The sequence below is a fragment of the Olea europaea genome, chromosome 6 (genome assembly GCF_002742605.1).
Source record: "Olea europaea var. sylvestris chromosome 6, O_europaea_v1, whole genome shotgun sequence".
Lineage (NCBI taxonomy): Eukaryota > Viridiplantae > Streptophyta > Magnoliopsida > Lamiales > Oleaceae > Olea > Olea europaea.
Genome location: NC_036242.1, coordinates 29,078,768 through 29,097,724, shown reverse-complemented (window position 1 = coordinate 29,097,724; position 18,957 = coordinate 29,078,768). Strand labels below are relative to the sequence as shown.

General features: G+C 32.1%; 1 protein-coding gene across 1 annotated transcript; it reads left to right on the top strand.

Moving 5' to 3' along the window:
• The first annotated feature begins 11,274 nt into the window (after positions 1 to 11,274).
• On the top strand, positions 11,275 to 18,649 carry LOC111396374 (lysine-specific demethylase JMJ706-like). The gene is made up of 11 exons (XM_023022812.1): positions 11,275 to 11,712; positions 13,048 to 13,426; positions 13,803 to 13,959; positions 14,047 to 14,266; positions 14,854 to 14,907; positions 14,988 to 15,067; positions 15,159 to 15,436; positions 15,570 to 15,965; positions 16,068 to 16,483; positions 16,594 to 16,842; positions 17,812 to 18,649. The coding sequence occupies exons 1-11, from the start codon at positions 11,710 to 11,712 to the stop codon at positions 18,163 to 18,165; spliced, it is 2,586 nt and encodes an 861-aa protein (XP_022878580.1). The 5' UTR covers positions 11,275 to 11,709; the 3' UTR covers positions 18,166 to 18,649.
• Positions 18,650 to 18,957: the final 308 nt, after the last annotated feature.

The window sequence follows — 18,957 nt, the reverse complement described above, 5'->3', positions numbered from 1 at the left end:
AGTTTAAGGTAACATATATCGATGAATACGATCACCCTACACCTACGACAGAGCATTCTTGCAAGAGAAATTTGACGCGTACCAGTCTGAAGAAAGTATTAGCGTTCGAATGTGACCAAAAAGAGCTTGTGAAGGAAGAAGAAAGTCCATCTCTCATGATTGATCTTAATCCTTATTGACCTATTTATAGTCATGTTTTTTCATGATCCAAGGCCAAAGTGCATATGCTACATAAATATTGTTTGGTCGACTGTTTGGATTTCATTCTATTTTGTTAAAAAATTTCTTTTTAAAGTCAAACATTAATTTTAACTACACATATTGTATGATCTACCTACTTTTCCTTCACTCGTTTCTTGAAAAGTAAAATTTTAGCAAAATGGAATGAAACCAAACATATAGTTAATTCCATCATAAAAATAACTAATGAAGGATAAGTTTGCACAGAGGCCTAATCATCGAATCAGTCGTACACTAATCAGTTAATTAAGCTCATGTTTTACTAAGTTATTTTAAAATTGAATTAAATTACTTGTACATCATGTTTTACACCTTGAATAGGTAACAATTTTTTAATGGTTGTATTAAAATTAATTGAGATATTGTCAAGTGTCAAAGATGTAAATCAAGTGGTAAAGTAGGATGTACATATAGCATCATTCTTTAAATTATAAGCTAGTCAAACTATATAGAATTATTATTAGTTTTAATATTGATGCCTAATTTTAACTGAAGTACATGTACGAAGAACAGAGATTAGCCCAATGGGCCCAGTTGATTAAAAAAGGCTTTAGTCGAATGGGCCCAGATGTACCTTGATGCTTCTATGACAATTTATTCCAACAGATTTCATTATAGCTGGAATTTATGCTTGCATTAAACTCAAAGGTAAACTGACAACCAAGAGTCCTAAAAGATATATTCAAGATACGACCGGTATGCTATATTTATAGAATAATGTTATTTGCAGTAGCTCACTATTGCAATCGTCTCACGTAACATACATGTAGCAATTAATGATTTCATGCTAAAACAAAAAAAAAAATTTACCACATTAATGCATCAAATCACTAACATTCACATGTATCTCATGTAGAGCGACTATGACAGTAAGCGACTGCAAATAGTATTACTCTATTTATATATCGCTTACTTGACAGAATTATAGAAGACAAATTTCAAAATAATTTATTGAACGAAACATAGTTTTAAAAACAATATAGACCGAATTAAATAAAAAAAGGTAAGTGCAAATTTTATACTTCATTTTGTACATTATTTTCGACCGATGTTTGCCATGAAGGGAAATTTCCAAGATGTACCCATAAAATGGTTTGGTGGGAGTGGGATCGAGTCTATCTTTACCCATAAACGGAAAAAATGAAAAATGTAATTACTTTTGAGAAATTTATTGAAAATATTACTACATTCATTTAATCATGATTTGGAGGAAGTTTCTTGATTTGGACTTGTTCAAGCCCAAAATATGTGGTTGATTGGTTGAAAGTCGTGGTCTTTGTTTTTGCCTTGAGAAACATCACTTTCTTAAATACCTAGTCAATGCTTAAGAGTCAGCATTTTTACCCATTTTGTCACCATATTTTAATGCTAATCCAATCATTCATTCAGTGTCAAGAAATACCATGAGGAGGGGTATGGGTTGAGTGGGCTTGGGTGAGGTGGGGTCAAAGATAATTAGAAAATTATTTATAATTTTCAAGAAAACTTTGTTATCTGTATATCAAAATTTATATAAGGAATTACATAATATTAGCATGACACTATAATATTATTAATTTAAAATATAGTCAACTGTTTCATCTTATATTTTCCCTCCACATCATTTTCGATAATCACTAATATACCATTTTTATGTACAAACAGCAAAATCATTTTCAAGATAACTTAGTATAATACATGTTGCAATATATATGTATATACAACTATACATACATGGAATTCAGGACATTTTAATTTATGGGTCCTACTTTAAAGTGATTATTCCACACCTAGGAACTTGTAAAGAATTATATTAGAGAGCCTGACTAATTTTCCAGATTAGGACTGAAAATATATCAATATGGGTTGTTGGTCCTAATGTCCATATTATAGGGATTCATTCCATGCCAAAAGTTTAGGTTTTAGTATAATTTGTAAAGACATTTGCAACAATCCATAATAATGTTGTCTAAAGTTTCTTGTAACAGTATCTTTATGCTCGCTTTTTATCAAGTGTTCACTCTTTCACCTTTTGTTTTTAATTAATATTATGAGAATTAAAAACTTTAACAATTTTCTTTTATTCAATCATTTTTTATTTGAATTTGTATTCTCTTATTTTCATGATTTGCACCTCATATGTTTGTAAATTTATTTCTTTTTATTTATTCTGTAAGACAGACTGTTATTATGTTGTGCTTACGCGAACATGAATATATCAATCAATATCAATTAAAAAATTAAAATCTCATTCTTTATTGTTCTGTATAATTTGCATGGCTAAGCATGTATCACCTTTTAGTTTTGACAAAATAATTTTTTTTGACCATCTTAAGGTGTAAAAGTGTTTATGGGTCAAATTCTTCTTTTTTTTTTTTTTTTTTTGAACATTACTACTCGGGCTCATTTTTTTTTTTTTTTTTTTGACCAACTTTTCAGAAGCTGCCAAGAATGATTTCAATTTTCACACTTGTAGAAGTTTGAAAAATAAAATATTAAAAAATTCAAATATTGTATAATTAATAATTTCCACTAACACACTGGTTAATATACTCCAAATCGGTAAAGATTTATCAATTTGTTGTCCACTAATCGTGAGGCAGCTATAAGTTATTGGTAGAAAAAGGACAAACACGCTTTTGCGTCATTGGTTCCCTTAATCCATGCTTTTAGGATACGATTAATTAAATTAAATTAAAATCCAACAAATGACAGTGTGACAAGTTTTAGGAAACGAAATACTTATTGTCCTTTAACCACATAATAAATTAATTTAAAGGGAAAAAATAATTATAAATTTACAAATTATAAATTCATTAAAGTTGTCGTTTTCAATTTTTAGTACGAAATGAAAAGCTACCAATAATAGCATTTTTCAATGCATTTTGACCAGTTCATGCTTGACACGATGAACTGAACAAATTAAACTACATTAGAGAAAACTTAAAATCTCATAAAATATGATGTAATCTATAAACCTTGCATGGTCGAATGAACTAATCAATTAAAATCTAGTAGATGGAATCACTGAATCCTAATGATCTAGACTAAATCTACAAAAATAAATAATTAATTAACGAACTCATTAAAAGTTTCTTTCATTTCAAATTTTCAACTCCTGCTACTAAATCGAGAACCGAATAGATCACTCCATTTTTTATTATTGTACCTTGAATAATATTCAAACTTAATCGGAATTAGATTACATCTATCAATTTTGTCCCATTCGATATGGTACTTTTTTCCACCCCTACATCTTACCAAACATAGTCGATATGCTTTGTTCCCTAGTAATGTATTAAACTCTTTGTCGAACTTATGGATGTATTAACATGCTGATGATAATTTAGCTACAAATGAAATCTAAATAATAATCCTCATATTAGCTCATTTCTCGCGCATACCGATTAGAAATATTTGAGAAATGAAAATATGGGTTGAAGAATACATCGTGTTGACAACAATGACACAATAGGATTAAGGAAAAGTAAGCTCGTTTGGTAGCCATTTTTTTCAAAATGTATTTCTCTCTCTCTTCTTTTCAACCATGCATTCTTTATTAAAATAATATCATACATAAATAAAAAATCTTTCCTTATTTTTCAACCACACACTTCCAATCAAGTTACTATTCTAAAATACATTTTTACATAAAAATGGCTCTCAAACACCCTCTTAAAGAGAACTTCTTTTCAACTTTTTTGTCAATATTATTAACAAAAGTTGAAAATATCGTCAATGATAATTGATCTTAGATTTTCAATCAATTGAATTTGAATAGAATTTCCTTCATGTGCAATAATAATCTATCTCATCTCATAGCAATGACAATTATCTAAAAGATTTAAACAAGATTTTATACAGAGCCAAAGAAACATATTTCTTAAAAATGCTATATGTACAATTACGATTGACAATCACACACATGGGATAGAAGTCTACACTGAATAAAAAAGTCATGAATCCCCACGTTGTCAATCGAGAGAATAATTCTTTTTTTAATTGTATTCAAAGTAAAATTTCATTATTGGGCAAAAAAAGGCCATAGAAATTATTTATTTATTTGGCCCTCTTGACAGAAGTTGATGAAAAGGTATTCATTAATTAATCTAAAAAGTCAGAATTGACAACTTGAAAGCACGAGATTACGTCTCTGCGACCTTTGTGTGCGCGGCTCTGATTCGTAGGACAGCTGCCGTATCCGCAAATGGATTTTGCACACATTTTCCCACATGTAATCTGTGGATCATATGGACAGTTTTTACTTTTCAAATAAATAATAGACAATCAATATTGATAAAAATTGTTGAAATCTTTTAAATGTGTCGAAACAGAGTTAGGTAGCGTTTGTTTCTCATTTTTGTAAAAATGAAAAATATAGCCATTATGATCTCGCACAAGATATAGAAATTCAAATTTGGTGGTTTAATGTAATGAATAACGGTCATATTTTTCATTTTAATGGGGAAATAATGAAAAACAAACAAGGGCTTAATAAAATTGTGAGTTCGGTAAAATGTATAATTCAAAATAAAATTTGATCAGTTTTTAACAAACAAAAGCTTTGCCAAATCAACACTAAGCCTCTATTTGATCATTTTCATAAATAATTTATAAATATGAATAACAAGAAAAATAGTTAATTTCTAGAATATGTGAATAATAATGAATAGTAGTTATAAAATGAGTTATACATAACATTTAATTTTAATTGAATTTACAAACCATTTATAAATTATTTGCCAAGTGGAGGCTAAATATTTTATTGGTTTAAAGTTCAAACAAGAAATAAGTTATTTATTTATTGGCCAATTGAAAAGTATTTATGTTTGACATCTCAGTTTGTAGGTATGATTTTCTTCATTCTCTTGCATCACCCTGATTTTGTTATTCTTGTATAGTAAATTTGTAAAAGCTCACCACATATATGATTAATATTAAATGTTACGATGTTCTTTATAACTCGATGTTTGTTCACCTAATAACTACACAAAAGTCATGGTTGCAATCAAAATTGTCAAGTTTGTTGTACTTTGAAGTCGTCGTAACTTGTGAAAAAATATTTTGATAATTTTGTCTGTTTAATTCGTAGGAAGTTTTATAAAGATATTTTTCAATGAAATTTTTCATATTTTTAATTCATTTACCCGAATGCATCAAATATTTGAAAAAAAATAAATCTACTACTAACATTTTATTGTATTGGTTGGAGAAAAAATTCATATTTAAATTTGCCCCCGTTGAACCAAAATCCCAGTTCCACCCTTGTATTTAGGGGTTGAAAAATTGCACAAGCTAGCTTAGCTTTTGAATTTTATTTATTCCAATAATAATAATAATAATTGTGGCTGGGTGGAACAGGACACCCAACACCCATCTTCGACCCGGTAACTTAGCGGGATAAGGAATTCCCTCCCATTTCGGGTTAGGGCTTTGGAGGGTTGTGGCTGTTGAATTTTTCAACGTTCCTAAGTAGAGCTCGTATTCCCAACTCGACATTAATGTACACGCGTGTCCAACAAATTCTACTATCAACAAAATAAGTAATTTATCTCGAGTCTCAAACGATATATGTATCGAGTTTTATCTTAAAAACCAACACAGTTAAGATGCGTAAAACTCTTATATATTATACATGCATTTCATTTATAAATCAGCTTTAAAAATACGATTCTTAAGAATAAGATAAAAAGAATAAATTAGTTTATATTCCAAATGGTTGACAATAACATGGCTAAGATTAATTGTAGATGAATTAGTTTAACTGTTGAAAAGGAGGCGTTGAGTTTGTGTAGAAGAATCATACCTACCATGTGACAATCAGCTAGAATCCGAATTGTTTATCAAATGCTATTGATTGGTGGAGGTGTCCTTCGATTTATAAAACTAATTTATTACTTAATATTCGTATATTTAATAATTAATTTATCGGTAATACGGATAGAGAGGTGCAGTAGGTGAGAGAGTTATGATAAGGCTGCATAATTGAATTGTTAAATGAGGTATTAAATTAATTGGCGGCAATATGGCTCAGCCCATTGATTAAAGATTCCTTCAAGAACCAGCCACTCAGATCGTGACGTGAATCGACGTAGGAGAAGGTGACTGGGTTCGAGGTGGGGTACTTGGGTTGAGAAAATAGCTTGACCCAGTTCGTCATGTTGACTCTAATTTTGATTCTACCATTCAACGAGCCATTTATTTATTTTATTTTGAAATAAATAAATATTATTATTGGTATACGATCAATTATTTGTCACAGGATTTAAAATGAGAATATAAGTCGAAATGGCAAAATGTTACATCCCGTCATGGTGGGGGTAGGTCAGGGACGTGGAAGATAGTCATTGTCTGATCTTCATTTTTGTTTGATTTAATTTGATTATTATGTATACACGTTTAACTTGTATTTAGAAAATAATCCTAAAAAGAAAATAAAATAGGTAAATTGGAAAAATGCTAGAAATGCGAATATATATTGCCCCGATCTTTTGGAAATTCTCGACGGAATGACAAACGGCGAGAGTGTCTATCCATGCCCTCATTACATACCTATTTTACAAACAATAAATTTTACAAAAAAAATTATATTTACATCATAATTTTTATTTGCTGCATCACATTTTTTTATTGCACTTAAGGTTTATAATTTTTGCTTGTTAGAGTACTTAATTCTTTCATGATTTTTCATGTCATTCCTATCCTTGAACTTTCATTAGTTAACACATTTTGTATTTAATAATAGATTTATACATAAAAATTCGTTAAAATGACATAAAATAACTTATTTTTCATCAAATCTCTCAAAAAAAAAAAAATTCTTTATTTCAAAACTTGAAAATAAAATATTTTGATATGAATATCATCGAGTACGAGACGTAATAATTAATTAATGGTTGAATACAAGAATTCGATGGAAAAAAACTGAGAAAGTAAATGCTACAGTGAATAAAGATCGAGGAACTCATCTACAATATATATTTAATGGGACTTACGACTTTTCAACCACGTATATAGTCAACTTTTATTAAGATCTAAAAAATTTGATTTTAATCCCACCAAACATAAGCTTAATATTGTATTCTTATTGACTATATTCATTACATGTAGGAATGCCATAACGTTTTCATGATTTATGTGTTGAGAAAATCAACTTGGCGTAAATATACTTTTTATTCATATTTTTACAGAACCTACAACTATCACTCATTGACAACACATTTCTTATGATCTACAATTTATAATTACCTAAAATTTAATTTAGTTTTTCTCAAACAAGCATAATATCAAAAAATGTTTTAAACGAATAGTGCTTCGAACTAGAATAAACACTCCTTGTCTCAATAATCAAACAATAGAAATTACACGACATGTCAAATGGAAAACATTTTCGTGATTTTTATTGAATATCGAAATGTTGCAATTCCTTTATGCAGTTCAAGATAAATGTTACAGATCCAAATTGTATGTATCTCTCAAAGAGGGAAAAATAAAATAAAATAAAATAAAAAAACCTATGTTTTTAAGTATTAGATAGACAATCCAAAAAAGGACCGATAAATCTACTGATTTAGCATGATTTGAGTTATCCATTTAAATGTATATCTTGTACATCATTTTTTCAAAGATTTCCATTTTTAATCATCATTACAAAAGAAGAAACTGCTGGTATAATTACATTTATTGACAAAAAAATAGAATTAAAATCCCTGTTATAATTGCATCACGCGTTTTAACGAATCTAAACAAGCCATAAGTAGAAAGATCAAGGGTTAAGAATAAAGGAACAAAATGCACTGGACTCCGCCTTGTTAGAGTAGGTGCGGGTCCACGAAAGAGACCTATGCACTTCCATATATTGGCATCTTAAAAAGGGGAAAGGCATTAACGTGAATATACAGTGACCGTCAAGGCATTTTCTTCCATTCGAGAAGGTTCTTGGAAATAAAGTACAGTTACTGGTTTACTCACTCGCCTTTTGTCATCTGGAGTGAACGTGCCTCTTGTAAATGTAAGTGGTTGTGTTTCACTGTTTGCGTAGTGGAATAGTTTTTTAAAGAATAATATTATTTGCACTTATTTTTTATCGGAGTCGTTTTATGTAACATACATGTGACGGTTAATGATTTGTTGTATAAAATAATAAAATAATAAAATATTAATATATTAATATATCAAATCACAAATCGTCACATGTATATCACTATAATAGTGAACGATTGTAAATAATATTACTATTTTTGAAATTAAAATTTTTTATAAGAAAAGAAGAGGGAAAATCGCTAAGTCGAGCCGCTACGTAGACAGCTTTGAGTCATTGACCAACTCCAACTGTAATTCTCAGCCAAGCCGCTGAATATTCAACTTCTATTCCACTCAATAGCCCTTCGTTTTAGCCGGCGGTTGAAAACTCATGATTAGCCCAACCAACAAGAAAGTTAAAAAGAACAAAAGTCCCACCGTACCCTATCCACTGTAACCAATACCCGTCCAACATTTTTCTCTTGGACCCCACATTTCTACTTAACCACTAGTCTACAACCAAACCAAAATATGACGTATAGATATACTAACAAATTTTCTTTCTTTTGCGTTTAGCATTTTGTGATTGCTAGTTGTATTTGTTAGAGCATTTACAATCGTGATGTAAAATTGAGTGTAGATTGATATTTTCAAAATTAGTTTTGCATTTGCTTTACATCTCGATGGGTCTAATTACAAATTTTGTTCACATAGAAATAACCGAATCCATTTTTTGCCTATTGTAAATATAAATTTACATCTTTTTTACATTTTTTGTCGAAAATGTAATTTGTATCTCTCTATTGGAGATTTTTTTGGCCATTTTGAAAATTTAAATCACAATTTAGATTTATTTTACACCACGATTGGATATACTTTTAATGGCTTGTCTTGGCCGTGTTTGTCGATGACTAAGAAAGTAGTTCGCTCAATTATCAACTGTAGTTGAACTTATTCAAAGGAAATGTCTTCCGTCTTAATTATTGGGGTATAGTTCGATTACATTAGCCATTTAATTTAAAAGTTATAATTGTTAACGAAAGTTAAATATATTCATTTATGAATTTTATGTTTTGATCAAAAGTTTGACCCATTCACAATTTACTTATAACTTGCAAATTGCTACATAGGATACCCTTATTCTTGAATTTTTCTATTTTAGGTAAAAATAAATCATTTATCTGAGTTTGTATTGAACTTTCTCTTTTTCTTTGCTTTCAATCATTTTTAAGAATTTTTTTAAACTGAAAATAAAATGATAATAGAAGTTTTTGGTAAGAGGTTACTTTACTAAAGTTTATGTCTTTGTTATGGAAAAAAAATTAGTTTAAAACAATAGTTTCCTAATATTACACTAGTTAGAGATCTTTCTTTTACCAATTTTAGTTCAAAAATTCTTATTCAATTCGTGACTTTCTATACCAAGCCATTGTACTATAGGAACACATGGTCCAAAATGCCTACACTCAGTATACAAATATTATTTAAGAATTATGTTGCTCTTTGTTTAAAGTATAATCTTAGTAGCTAGTTTTCATTTTTTTCCCACTTGTAGACGCTTTTAGTGTGACGCATCAACTTGAAAGACAACTATATACCCCCTGATTCGACTGTTATTTATTTTGTGACTTATCATTAGAATATCAATACATTAGGTGTCTCGATTTATCTTTGTTTCTCCTTCATCACAAACTCAGATTCATCCTATTGATAAAGATTTCTAACATTCCAATGCGATGAGACTCTCGATGGAACTCTAATTTTATTTCATATATTCTATTTACACAAATAGAAATGTTATGTACATAATAGAAATATGGTTAGTTTATTTTGGGATATGATTGAAATTATTTTATAGAACGTGTTTCCCTCTCAATAAGAATAACTGCACATATTATTTAAGAGGAAAATAAATTACACTAAAATTAAAAACACCCAATAAAATGCAGAAACAAAATATAAAATTAAAAAAAGAGAATACCAATTAGGAAAGTTGACCCCAATCCATACACACAAAACCGCCAGCTACTTCCCTTCTGGCACCCTATGCAAATCACTCCACGTGTCCGAAAATTGTTCATGCCACCTTACCGCGTCTTGTTACTATGAAAAGTCAAAACTACCCCAACTGACCAACGGAAATTCGCGGCTTATTCAGGACGGTTTTGTTATTTCATACGTGTCAAATTGCATAAACTTTAATGCGTACGTCTTTTTAAGATATAATCTAATCATACCGTGGGCTCGTTTATTGACCGTCCGCAGTGAAGAATCAACGCAGGTGCACACACCTGTCTTATGTTCATTAGAGCACGTGATTATTCCCGTTATTCTTTTGTAACACCGTCTTTTTGAATTTCCCATTTACACCCTATAAAACCTCTTATTCTCTTGCAACTAAATAGAAATTCCATTTAAATTAGGATTCTTTTAAGGGTAATAGTGGGAATTCATTTGATTTATCCAGACGGTGGCTTTTAAAGGCCGGCAGACGTTTTGGTTGAACCAACCTAACAACCGCACTTTCCTTCGAAGTTCACACTTCATTCCTTGCTTTTACCATTATTAAAAATAAATTATTAGTTATTAATTATTTCCTAATTCACATTACTTTTTAAAATTCGGTCTAATTACGGATATTTTGGCTAACTTAGTCGAGCGACCATTGCCAATCATTCTATTTCTGTCCTCGAAAGAATTGTCAAATTTTATGGTAAATATTTATTTCTTAAATTAAATTATTTCAAAAATTCAATCGCATCGTTCAAGCTTTCGAACAGCGACTTGAAAGATTTTACTATTATTATTGACGTCTTAATCTACTTTGTCGAATGGTTTCACTTGCCTTTTTCTCGTTTATCAATTTCTTATTAGTTAGTCGACTCTCGTTTTTCAAAAGATTTTCTATCTTTACTGGTAATATTTATTTTGTAATTTGACTAGTTACCGTTTTTTTTTTAAGAAAAAATAATAATTATAATTTAATTTTAATGAATGAAGGTGTGAGAATATATATAAACTATAAACAATCCATCCTTTTCCCCTTTTTTCGGTTTACCAAAGCCTGGCCTGTTTGGAATTTCGTTTACTGTTCCTCTCCCTAAGAAAATTCTCTCTCTCTCTATACGTACAAAACTCCTTTCCTACATCCAGCCGGATAAGCGCCGGAAACTGCTAGTCCGCCGGAGAACAGTATTTCAGAAGAACCGAAAGGTTTCTTGAAGGAACAGTGCCGTTCGTGTTATTAGTTTTATGATTTGGCAGGTGGAATCGTCCGATCTCTGAGTTTGACTCGGTCCGACGAGTTGCAGTGAGAATGTGGAAAGCCTAAGGGAATTTTCGTGGTTGTTGAAGCCCTGGATCGTTGTCTGGGGCGTTTTTATTGTTTTTAAGGATTTTTATTGTGCGTTTTTTGCGGGAAAGAAGTTAGAGAAGACGGAGGCTACCGCCGACGAGTTTCGGTATGAGATGGTACGCGTATACTGTGGGAATCATTATATGTTTATTTCATAATGCTGTAAATCTGGTTTTTTGCCTAATGTTTTTTTCCCGGTGGGTAAATTGTTGATTTTTATTGTTTGGATCTTGAGCCTTCTTTGATTTTGTTTGAAATTGATTATTTTTGTTTTGTCAAAACAGTTTTCTATGCGCATTTTTATTCGTATATATGGGAAACATTAATTTTATGTATATGTTTATCATCTACGTATAAATATACGTGTCATTATTGCTACTGTAGATTGGAAAACTGGATTTAAACAATTTTATTTTGGTGCCTGAATTTATTTTTTTTTCGTTTTTTCCCCTGGAAAGTCCATTTTTTTTAGCTACCTCTACTTTTTGTATAAACTTTATTCGTAATTTTTAAACAACTCTGTATTAGTTCCTATTTTATTTTATTTTTTAATAGGATTTTATACTGGAAAATTTTGTTTTTTGACATTTTAGAAAACTGGATTTTCTACTATCTGCACCAACTTTTGGATCTTTTCTTCTAGCTTTGGGTTAATTTAAGAAATCTTTTAGGATTTCTGATGATTTAGTTATGCATTATATGTTCTAATTTTTTTTTTTTTTGTTGTCTAATATCATGATTTCCAGGATCTCAGTTATATATTTTTGTCACCATGGCAGATGGGCTATCCAGAAATTATGGTTTTTTAGATTGTTTCATGATTTGAGTTTTACAATATTATTTTGGCGAAGTTGAGATTTTGTGTTAATAGATGGGGGGATAAGTTGTGCTTTCAAATACAACCCCAGTCATTTTTCTTACTAGCCGACTCTCATCTCTAAACTGAAACTACATTGTTGTGCATCCTAGTTAAAGGGGAATGAAATGGTTATGCACTGTACTTCGTCCTATGATTTTTTTTCTATAACATGGATGACATATTCTTGTGTGAAGATAATCATTTCAATCAAATTGTGGAGATTAATGTTCTAATGTCTGCTATATAGCAAGTGGTATAATAATCTGAGTCCCATGCTTGGAATTGGTTACAATTCTTCATGTTAACTATTGAGTTTAATGAAAGGGTGATATTTCCTGTATCTAGAAATTGACAGAGAAGTCTAATCTTTTCTATTTTTAATTTTTTGATGTTTCTATATCTTTTTGTGTGACAAAGTTTCCCAAATCTATTCTATGCAAGGATTTTATTTGCTGCCAATCTAGATATAGATTCATGTATATTTGTATTATTCTCTTAATCATTTGTTTAGCCTTGACAAGACGTAGAAAGTGTTGAGTTGATTCATTTGCATGTCACTATCACATTCCATACACTCTATGGTTTCTGGCAGGTGGAAGGAAGGGCTTGTTCATCGAGGGAAGCTAAATTGGAATTTTTGAAGTATAAAAGGCTACAGCGGATGAAAGCAGATTCTATAGATGATTCCACCTGTGTCAGAAACATGGTGAGTAGAAGCTGGGGAGATACTTTAAGAACTTCAGCACCATGTGGTGTGAGGTTACTTGCAAATGTAGATATCTATTCAAGATCTGTTGCTGCTTCAAATGATAAAGATGTTTTTTCAAAGCGCAAAGTTGCAAAGTTTGAGACTTCTGATCTTGACTGGACTGACAAAATTCCTGAGTGTCCAATATACTACCCGACTAAAGAGGAGTTTGACGATCCATTACTTTATCTGCAAAAGATAGCACCAGAGGCATCAAAACATGGTAAATGTCCCCTTCTAATTTTGTATTGGTTGAATAGAATACTCTTGATGGAATATTTTACTTTATGCACAGATAGGGTTTACTGATCTGATGTTAGTTTGATGGCAATCGTATCATACTTACATTTTATAATTGTGTTATGGCATTGTTTTCTCCTGTTACAAATTTAACCAGGGTATATTTGTATAATGTAGTCCATTGTTTGGCCGTTCTACTATTTTGGTATAGTAGCATTACGCATCAATGCTTCTCCATGTCCATTTCATACTCCTTGTCACTTTGCTTGTTACTTGTTACCTTTGACCTTTCATTTTGGGAGTTGGCGGTTATCTTAGACTGAGGGCACTGTAATTGAACTTCTGCTTTTGATATTTAGGCATTTGCAAGATTGTTTCCCCTGTACTTGCTTCTGTTCCTGCTGGCGTGGTTCTTATGAAGGAAAAAATTGGTTTCAAATTTACAACTCGAGTACAACCTCTCCGTTTGGCTGAATGGGATACTGATGACAAGGTCACCTTTTTCATGAGCGGAAGGTTGGTGTTTTCTTTTCTTGCTTGATATATGATGCAAAGAAATTTTCAGTTCTGGATTGTTGAGTTTTTTATTTTTTATTTATATAGAAACTATACATTACGGGATTTTGAGAAAATGGCGAACAAGGAATTTTCTCGTAGATATCATAGTGCCGGAGGCCTTCCTTCAACTTACTTGGAGAAAGAATTTTGGCGAGAAATAGCTTGTGGAAAGACAGAGAGTGTTGAATATGCTTGTGATGTTGATGGTAGCGCATTTTCATCTTCTCCCAATGATCCACTTGGAAAAAGCAAATGGAATCTGAAGGTGTTATCTCATAACCAATTTTTTTTCTCTGTTGGTTTCAGTGGAACTTACTTGGTCAAATTTTTAGACGAGGGGACTTAAACACTTCTTAGCAAACACAACGAATACATCTCTCTTGTCAATGGATGTCCGTTCTTGCTTGTTTCATACTTTTATCGCTCACAGGACCATCCTTGCAGTCTACTCATTTTCTATTCCAAGTTATGTTTTGTCTGATAGTATTAATTTTGGAGGCGAATCCAGTGCCTATTTTTCTTCTCTGTTCTGCTTCTATGAATGATTTTGGGATGTATTCTAAGATTTAAGTCTTGAGAGTTCCTTATTGAGTTCTTTTGGCTGCGATTCCTCAAGTTTTTCCCATCAGTAATCTGTCTCTCCACATTTTTTTTGCTTTTCTCGTCTCTTATCTTATTTCCTATTTAAATCTTCACTCCTGCCTTGAGGGGTTAAATTATTTTGTAGTTAGTTTAATGTACATTTCTCTAGTTGTGTACGGTACCTGGTTCATATAAGCTGCCCCAAACCAAAAACGAAAAATATAGAGGAAAACAAATTATGTCTAACATATATTTTTTTATTGGTTTCAGAAACTATCTCGGCTACCTAAATCTATTTTGCGTCTTCTGGAAACAGCAATCCCGGTAATGAGCTGGTTCTTAGATCCTTTATTTTCCAATTTCATATTTTCGCTTGTGCTGAACAAATATTTGTTTTGGCCCAGGGAGTTACTGAACCTATGCTTTACATAGGAATGCTGTTTAGCATGTTTGCTTGGCATGTGGAAGATCATTACTTGTATAGGTATGTCCCATTATGTTCTTGACTATACGCATTTTATTCTTTCAGTGTAGTAGTGGTGATTGATGTACTTGCTATTTACTTCCATGTGCAGCATCAATTATCATCACTGTGGGGCAGCAAAGACTTGGTATGGGATTCCTGGCCATGCAGCTTTGGATTTTGAAAAAGTTGTAAAGGAACATGTGTATTCTCATGATATCTTATCAGCAAACAAAGAGGATGGTGCTTTTGACGTACTGTTGGGGAAAACAACATTATTTCCCCCTAACATTTTGTTGGATCACAATGTTCCAGTTTTCAAAGCTATACAGAGGCCTGGGGAATTTGTAATAACTTTCCCTAGAGCATATCATGCTGGATTTAGTCATGGTATGAGAAAAAGATTCATATGTGCCATAATATTATTATTATTATTTTTTTTAAATTAAGTTTTTCTATCTTCAACATGCTTACTTTTTGTCCTCATTCTCATATAAAGTTTTTGCTCACTTATATCTCATAGGTTTTAATTGTGGGGAAGCGGTCAACTTTGCAACTGGTGATTGGTTTCCCTTGGGATCAATTGCTAGTCGCCGCTATGCTTTACTTAACAGGATGCCCCTCCTTCCTCAAGAGGAGCTTCTTTGCAAAGAAGCAATGCAACTATATACATATCTGGAACTCGAAGACCCAGACTATTCATCTACAGATTTGATTTCCAAGAATAGTATTAAAGTTTCTTTTGTAAATTTGATTCGTTTGCAGCATTGTGCCCGTTGGCTTATAATGAAATGGAAAGCACGTACAGATGTTTCTTTTATTTCCCATGGAACAATTCTTTGCAGCATGTGCAAACGGGATTGTTATGTCGCATATGTGAATTGCAATTGCTATTCGCATCCGTTGTGCCTTCGCCATGGTAATTCCATTCCCAATGCTACTCTCTGGATGTTTTTTATTGTCATCTTTTCCTCGTATATTTAACATCTTGCTGATCTTGGTCTCCCAATATTTATACCAGATATAAAGTGTCTAGATTTACCCTGTGGAGGCAATCCAACTCTCTGTGTGAGGGAAGATATCTTAGATTTGGAAGCAGCAGCTAAGCAGTTTGAGCAGGAGGAGGATATACGATACGAGGTTGAACAACTAGATAGAAATGGTGAGGACTCTGTTCAGCTAGCAAAAATGTTCTCAAGAGCTGAAAATGATGGTTATGTCCCTTACTGCGAGATTAATTTGGAGTTTAACGAGGAAATTTCCCAATCTGGCAATCAAATACAGAAGCAAACATATAGCTCTCCATGTCGGTCTACCCTGTGCACTGGCACGGAGAATATGAAGACTGCTTCAGATGCTTCCATTTTGGGTTCTTTATCTTCATCAAGTCTGGGTGTCGTTGAAGAGTCAAGTCAAAGTTTTCATGTAACTGGCAGTGTATGTTCATTTCCATGATGCTGTCGACATTGTTACGTGCTTCTGACCAGAGAAAAATGATTACTAGTATGTTATCCCAGTCAATTCATGATTTCTATTTTATTTTGCAGGTTCAAGGGAATACAAACTCAATGTCTCCTAGAGATCGCGTTATGTGTGTTCCTGAAGTTTCACAATCCTCTACCAGTGAATATGATAGTTCCCAGAAGAAGGCTGTTCAGAAGATAGATTTTGGAACTAGTATCAATGAAGAAAGCGATGAGTCTGATTTTGAAATATTCAGGGTCAAGAGGCGTTCTTCCAGCAAAGTGGAACGGAGAAATGCACAGAACCCGGTCTCTGTTAATTCTGAACATCAGGTACATCATACTTAATATATGTAACATTTTTGCTTGTAAAGGTTACTTGGCAATTTCTCTTAACAGAATTATGACCTCAAAAATGGGGAAAAATTGTTCTGTTTACTCGTTTGTTTATGTGCTGCTTTTAAATGCTGCTCCCTTTCCGAAAATGAAATCAAATAGAAAGGAAAGAAACATAGGAAAAGCATGTTTTTAGAGAGCTAACGTGCCCAAAATAAAAGAACACTAGCTAAAATTCTTTACCAGCTATATCTTTTAGATTCCATTTTGTTTTAGCTTGAATTGTAAATATAAACTCTTGAAGTTTGGCATCCATACTGATCGTGAAAGGAAAATTTGTTGCTTTTTTTTATTTCTTTTTAAAATCCCATCTGAAAGTTCTTCATTTTGTTGAATTTTTATTTTGTGATATAATTTGGAGCCCTGAACCTACACCTATGGTTTCACGTATTGCCTTTATTTTGAGAAAACACTTGTTGAAATTCTTTTAGGCGTAATCTTTTAGATTCCATCATCGCTGTTTAGCTTGAATTATAAATAGAAGATCCTGAAGCTTGTATCCATACTGGTCGTGCTCGAAATAAGAAAGCACTAGCTGAAATTCTTTACCTGGTTGATCTTTTAGATTCCAATTTTTCAGCTTGATGTTTATATATGAACTCTTGAAGTTATAATGTACTGATTGTGAAAAGAAATATTGGTGTGTTTTTTCTCTCTTTTAAAACCCCATCTGAATGTTCATTATTTTGTTGAATTTTTTATTTTCTGATATAAAATCTGGAGCTTCGAACCAAACATTTATGGTGGTTATTTTTCTGAATTTTGCTATTATATTTATTTATAGCTGACCTTTTTTGTGACATCTTGTATAAAATTTCTCTTCCTTCAGCTATTACATCCGAGCTAACTGTTTAATCCATTTGTATTTTAGCAATGTTAACCCGTTTGTTTTATTGTCTCTCTCAGGGTTTGAAGAGGCTAAAGAAACATCAACTGGGAAGGTGTGGGCCGGTATCATCATCCGAGTGTTCAACAGCTGAAGATCTGAGCCGTAACTTGAGTCGTAATTCAACTCAATTTAAAGAAGCACCACAAGGTGCTTCGAGGGATAAGTTAGCCAGAGGAAGTGGCATCCCCATCTCCATCAAGTTTAAGAAAACGGCAAATGAGGAATCAACAAGTAAACATGAAGAAGTGCACAGACATGATCGATTCCAGCACGAGTTAAGAAAAACCACGGGGGAACCCCCCGCAATAGAGCTTGCAGCGAAGCGCCTCAAAATCAGAGGTCCATCATTTTTAGATGACAGGTTAAATTGAAATTAGGTGAAAGGCAGCATCTTCTTCAACCTGACATTGCTGACATCTTATTCATTAATGGGGGAATCTAACAACAGGGAAAAGCTAGAAATTTCTTTCTGGGGAGGCAGCAAACGACGAAACTAACCAACATTTTAGATTAGAGAAGGTATTCTTTGTGCAGGGCTCGAAATGCGGGCAATTTTGCACGGTGATAAATCTCATTGGTTCTCTAAGGATGGGTTGTTTTTGCCACGTTGGCAGGAGAACCTCTCTCCTTATTGGAGCGGAGCGGAGCAGAGCAGAGCAGATAGTAGGTTTTTTAGGTTAGTTTTGTTGATTGACATTAGTTGTTGTTAACAGTTGATTGATTTTTGAGGCCCATTGGCTTTTATTAATGTCAAAGTCTGCTGCTGCTTCTCGTGGGTAGGGTTCATATTCTTTTCGTGCAGTTGCACCTTGATAATACTTTACGAGAATAAATTCAAATATTTTTCTTCTTTTACTTGCTTAAAATTATATTTTTACCACTTGTATTTTTACTTTCTCGATGAATGAAGACTGAACTGAATAATTAGAAGAAAAAAGATGTTAAAATATTGTTATTAAGAATAAGGCTAGTTTTTTCAATCTTGAGTCTCACGGATGATCACGTCATGAGTGATTTATTTGAGATCTAGATTATACGAGGAAAAAAAAAAAAAAGATTACATGACACATAAATTTTCGATAGAACTTTAGTGACATAACACTCAATTTAATTATATTTGAGTTTAGGAAGAAACATGTTTGGGAACAACTCAAAAATACACT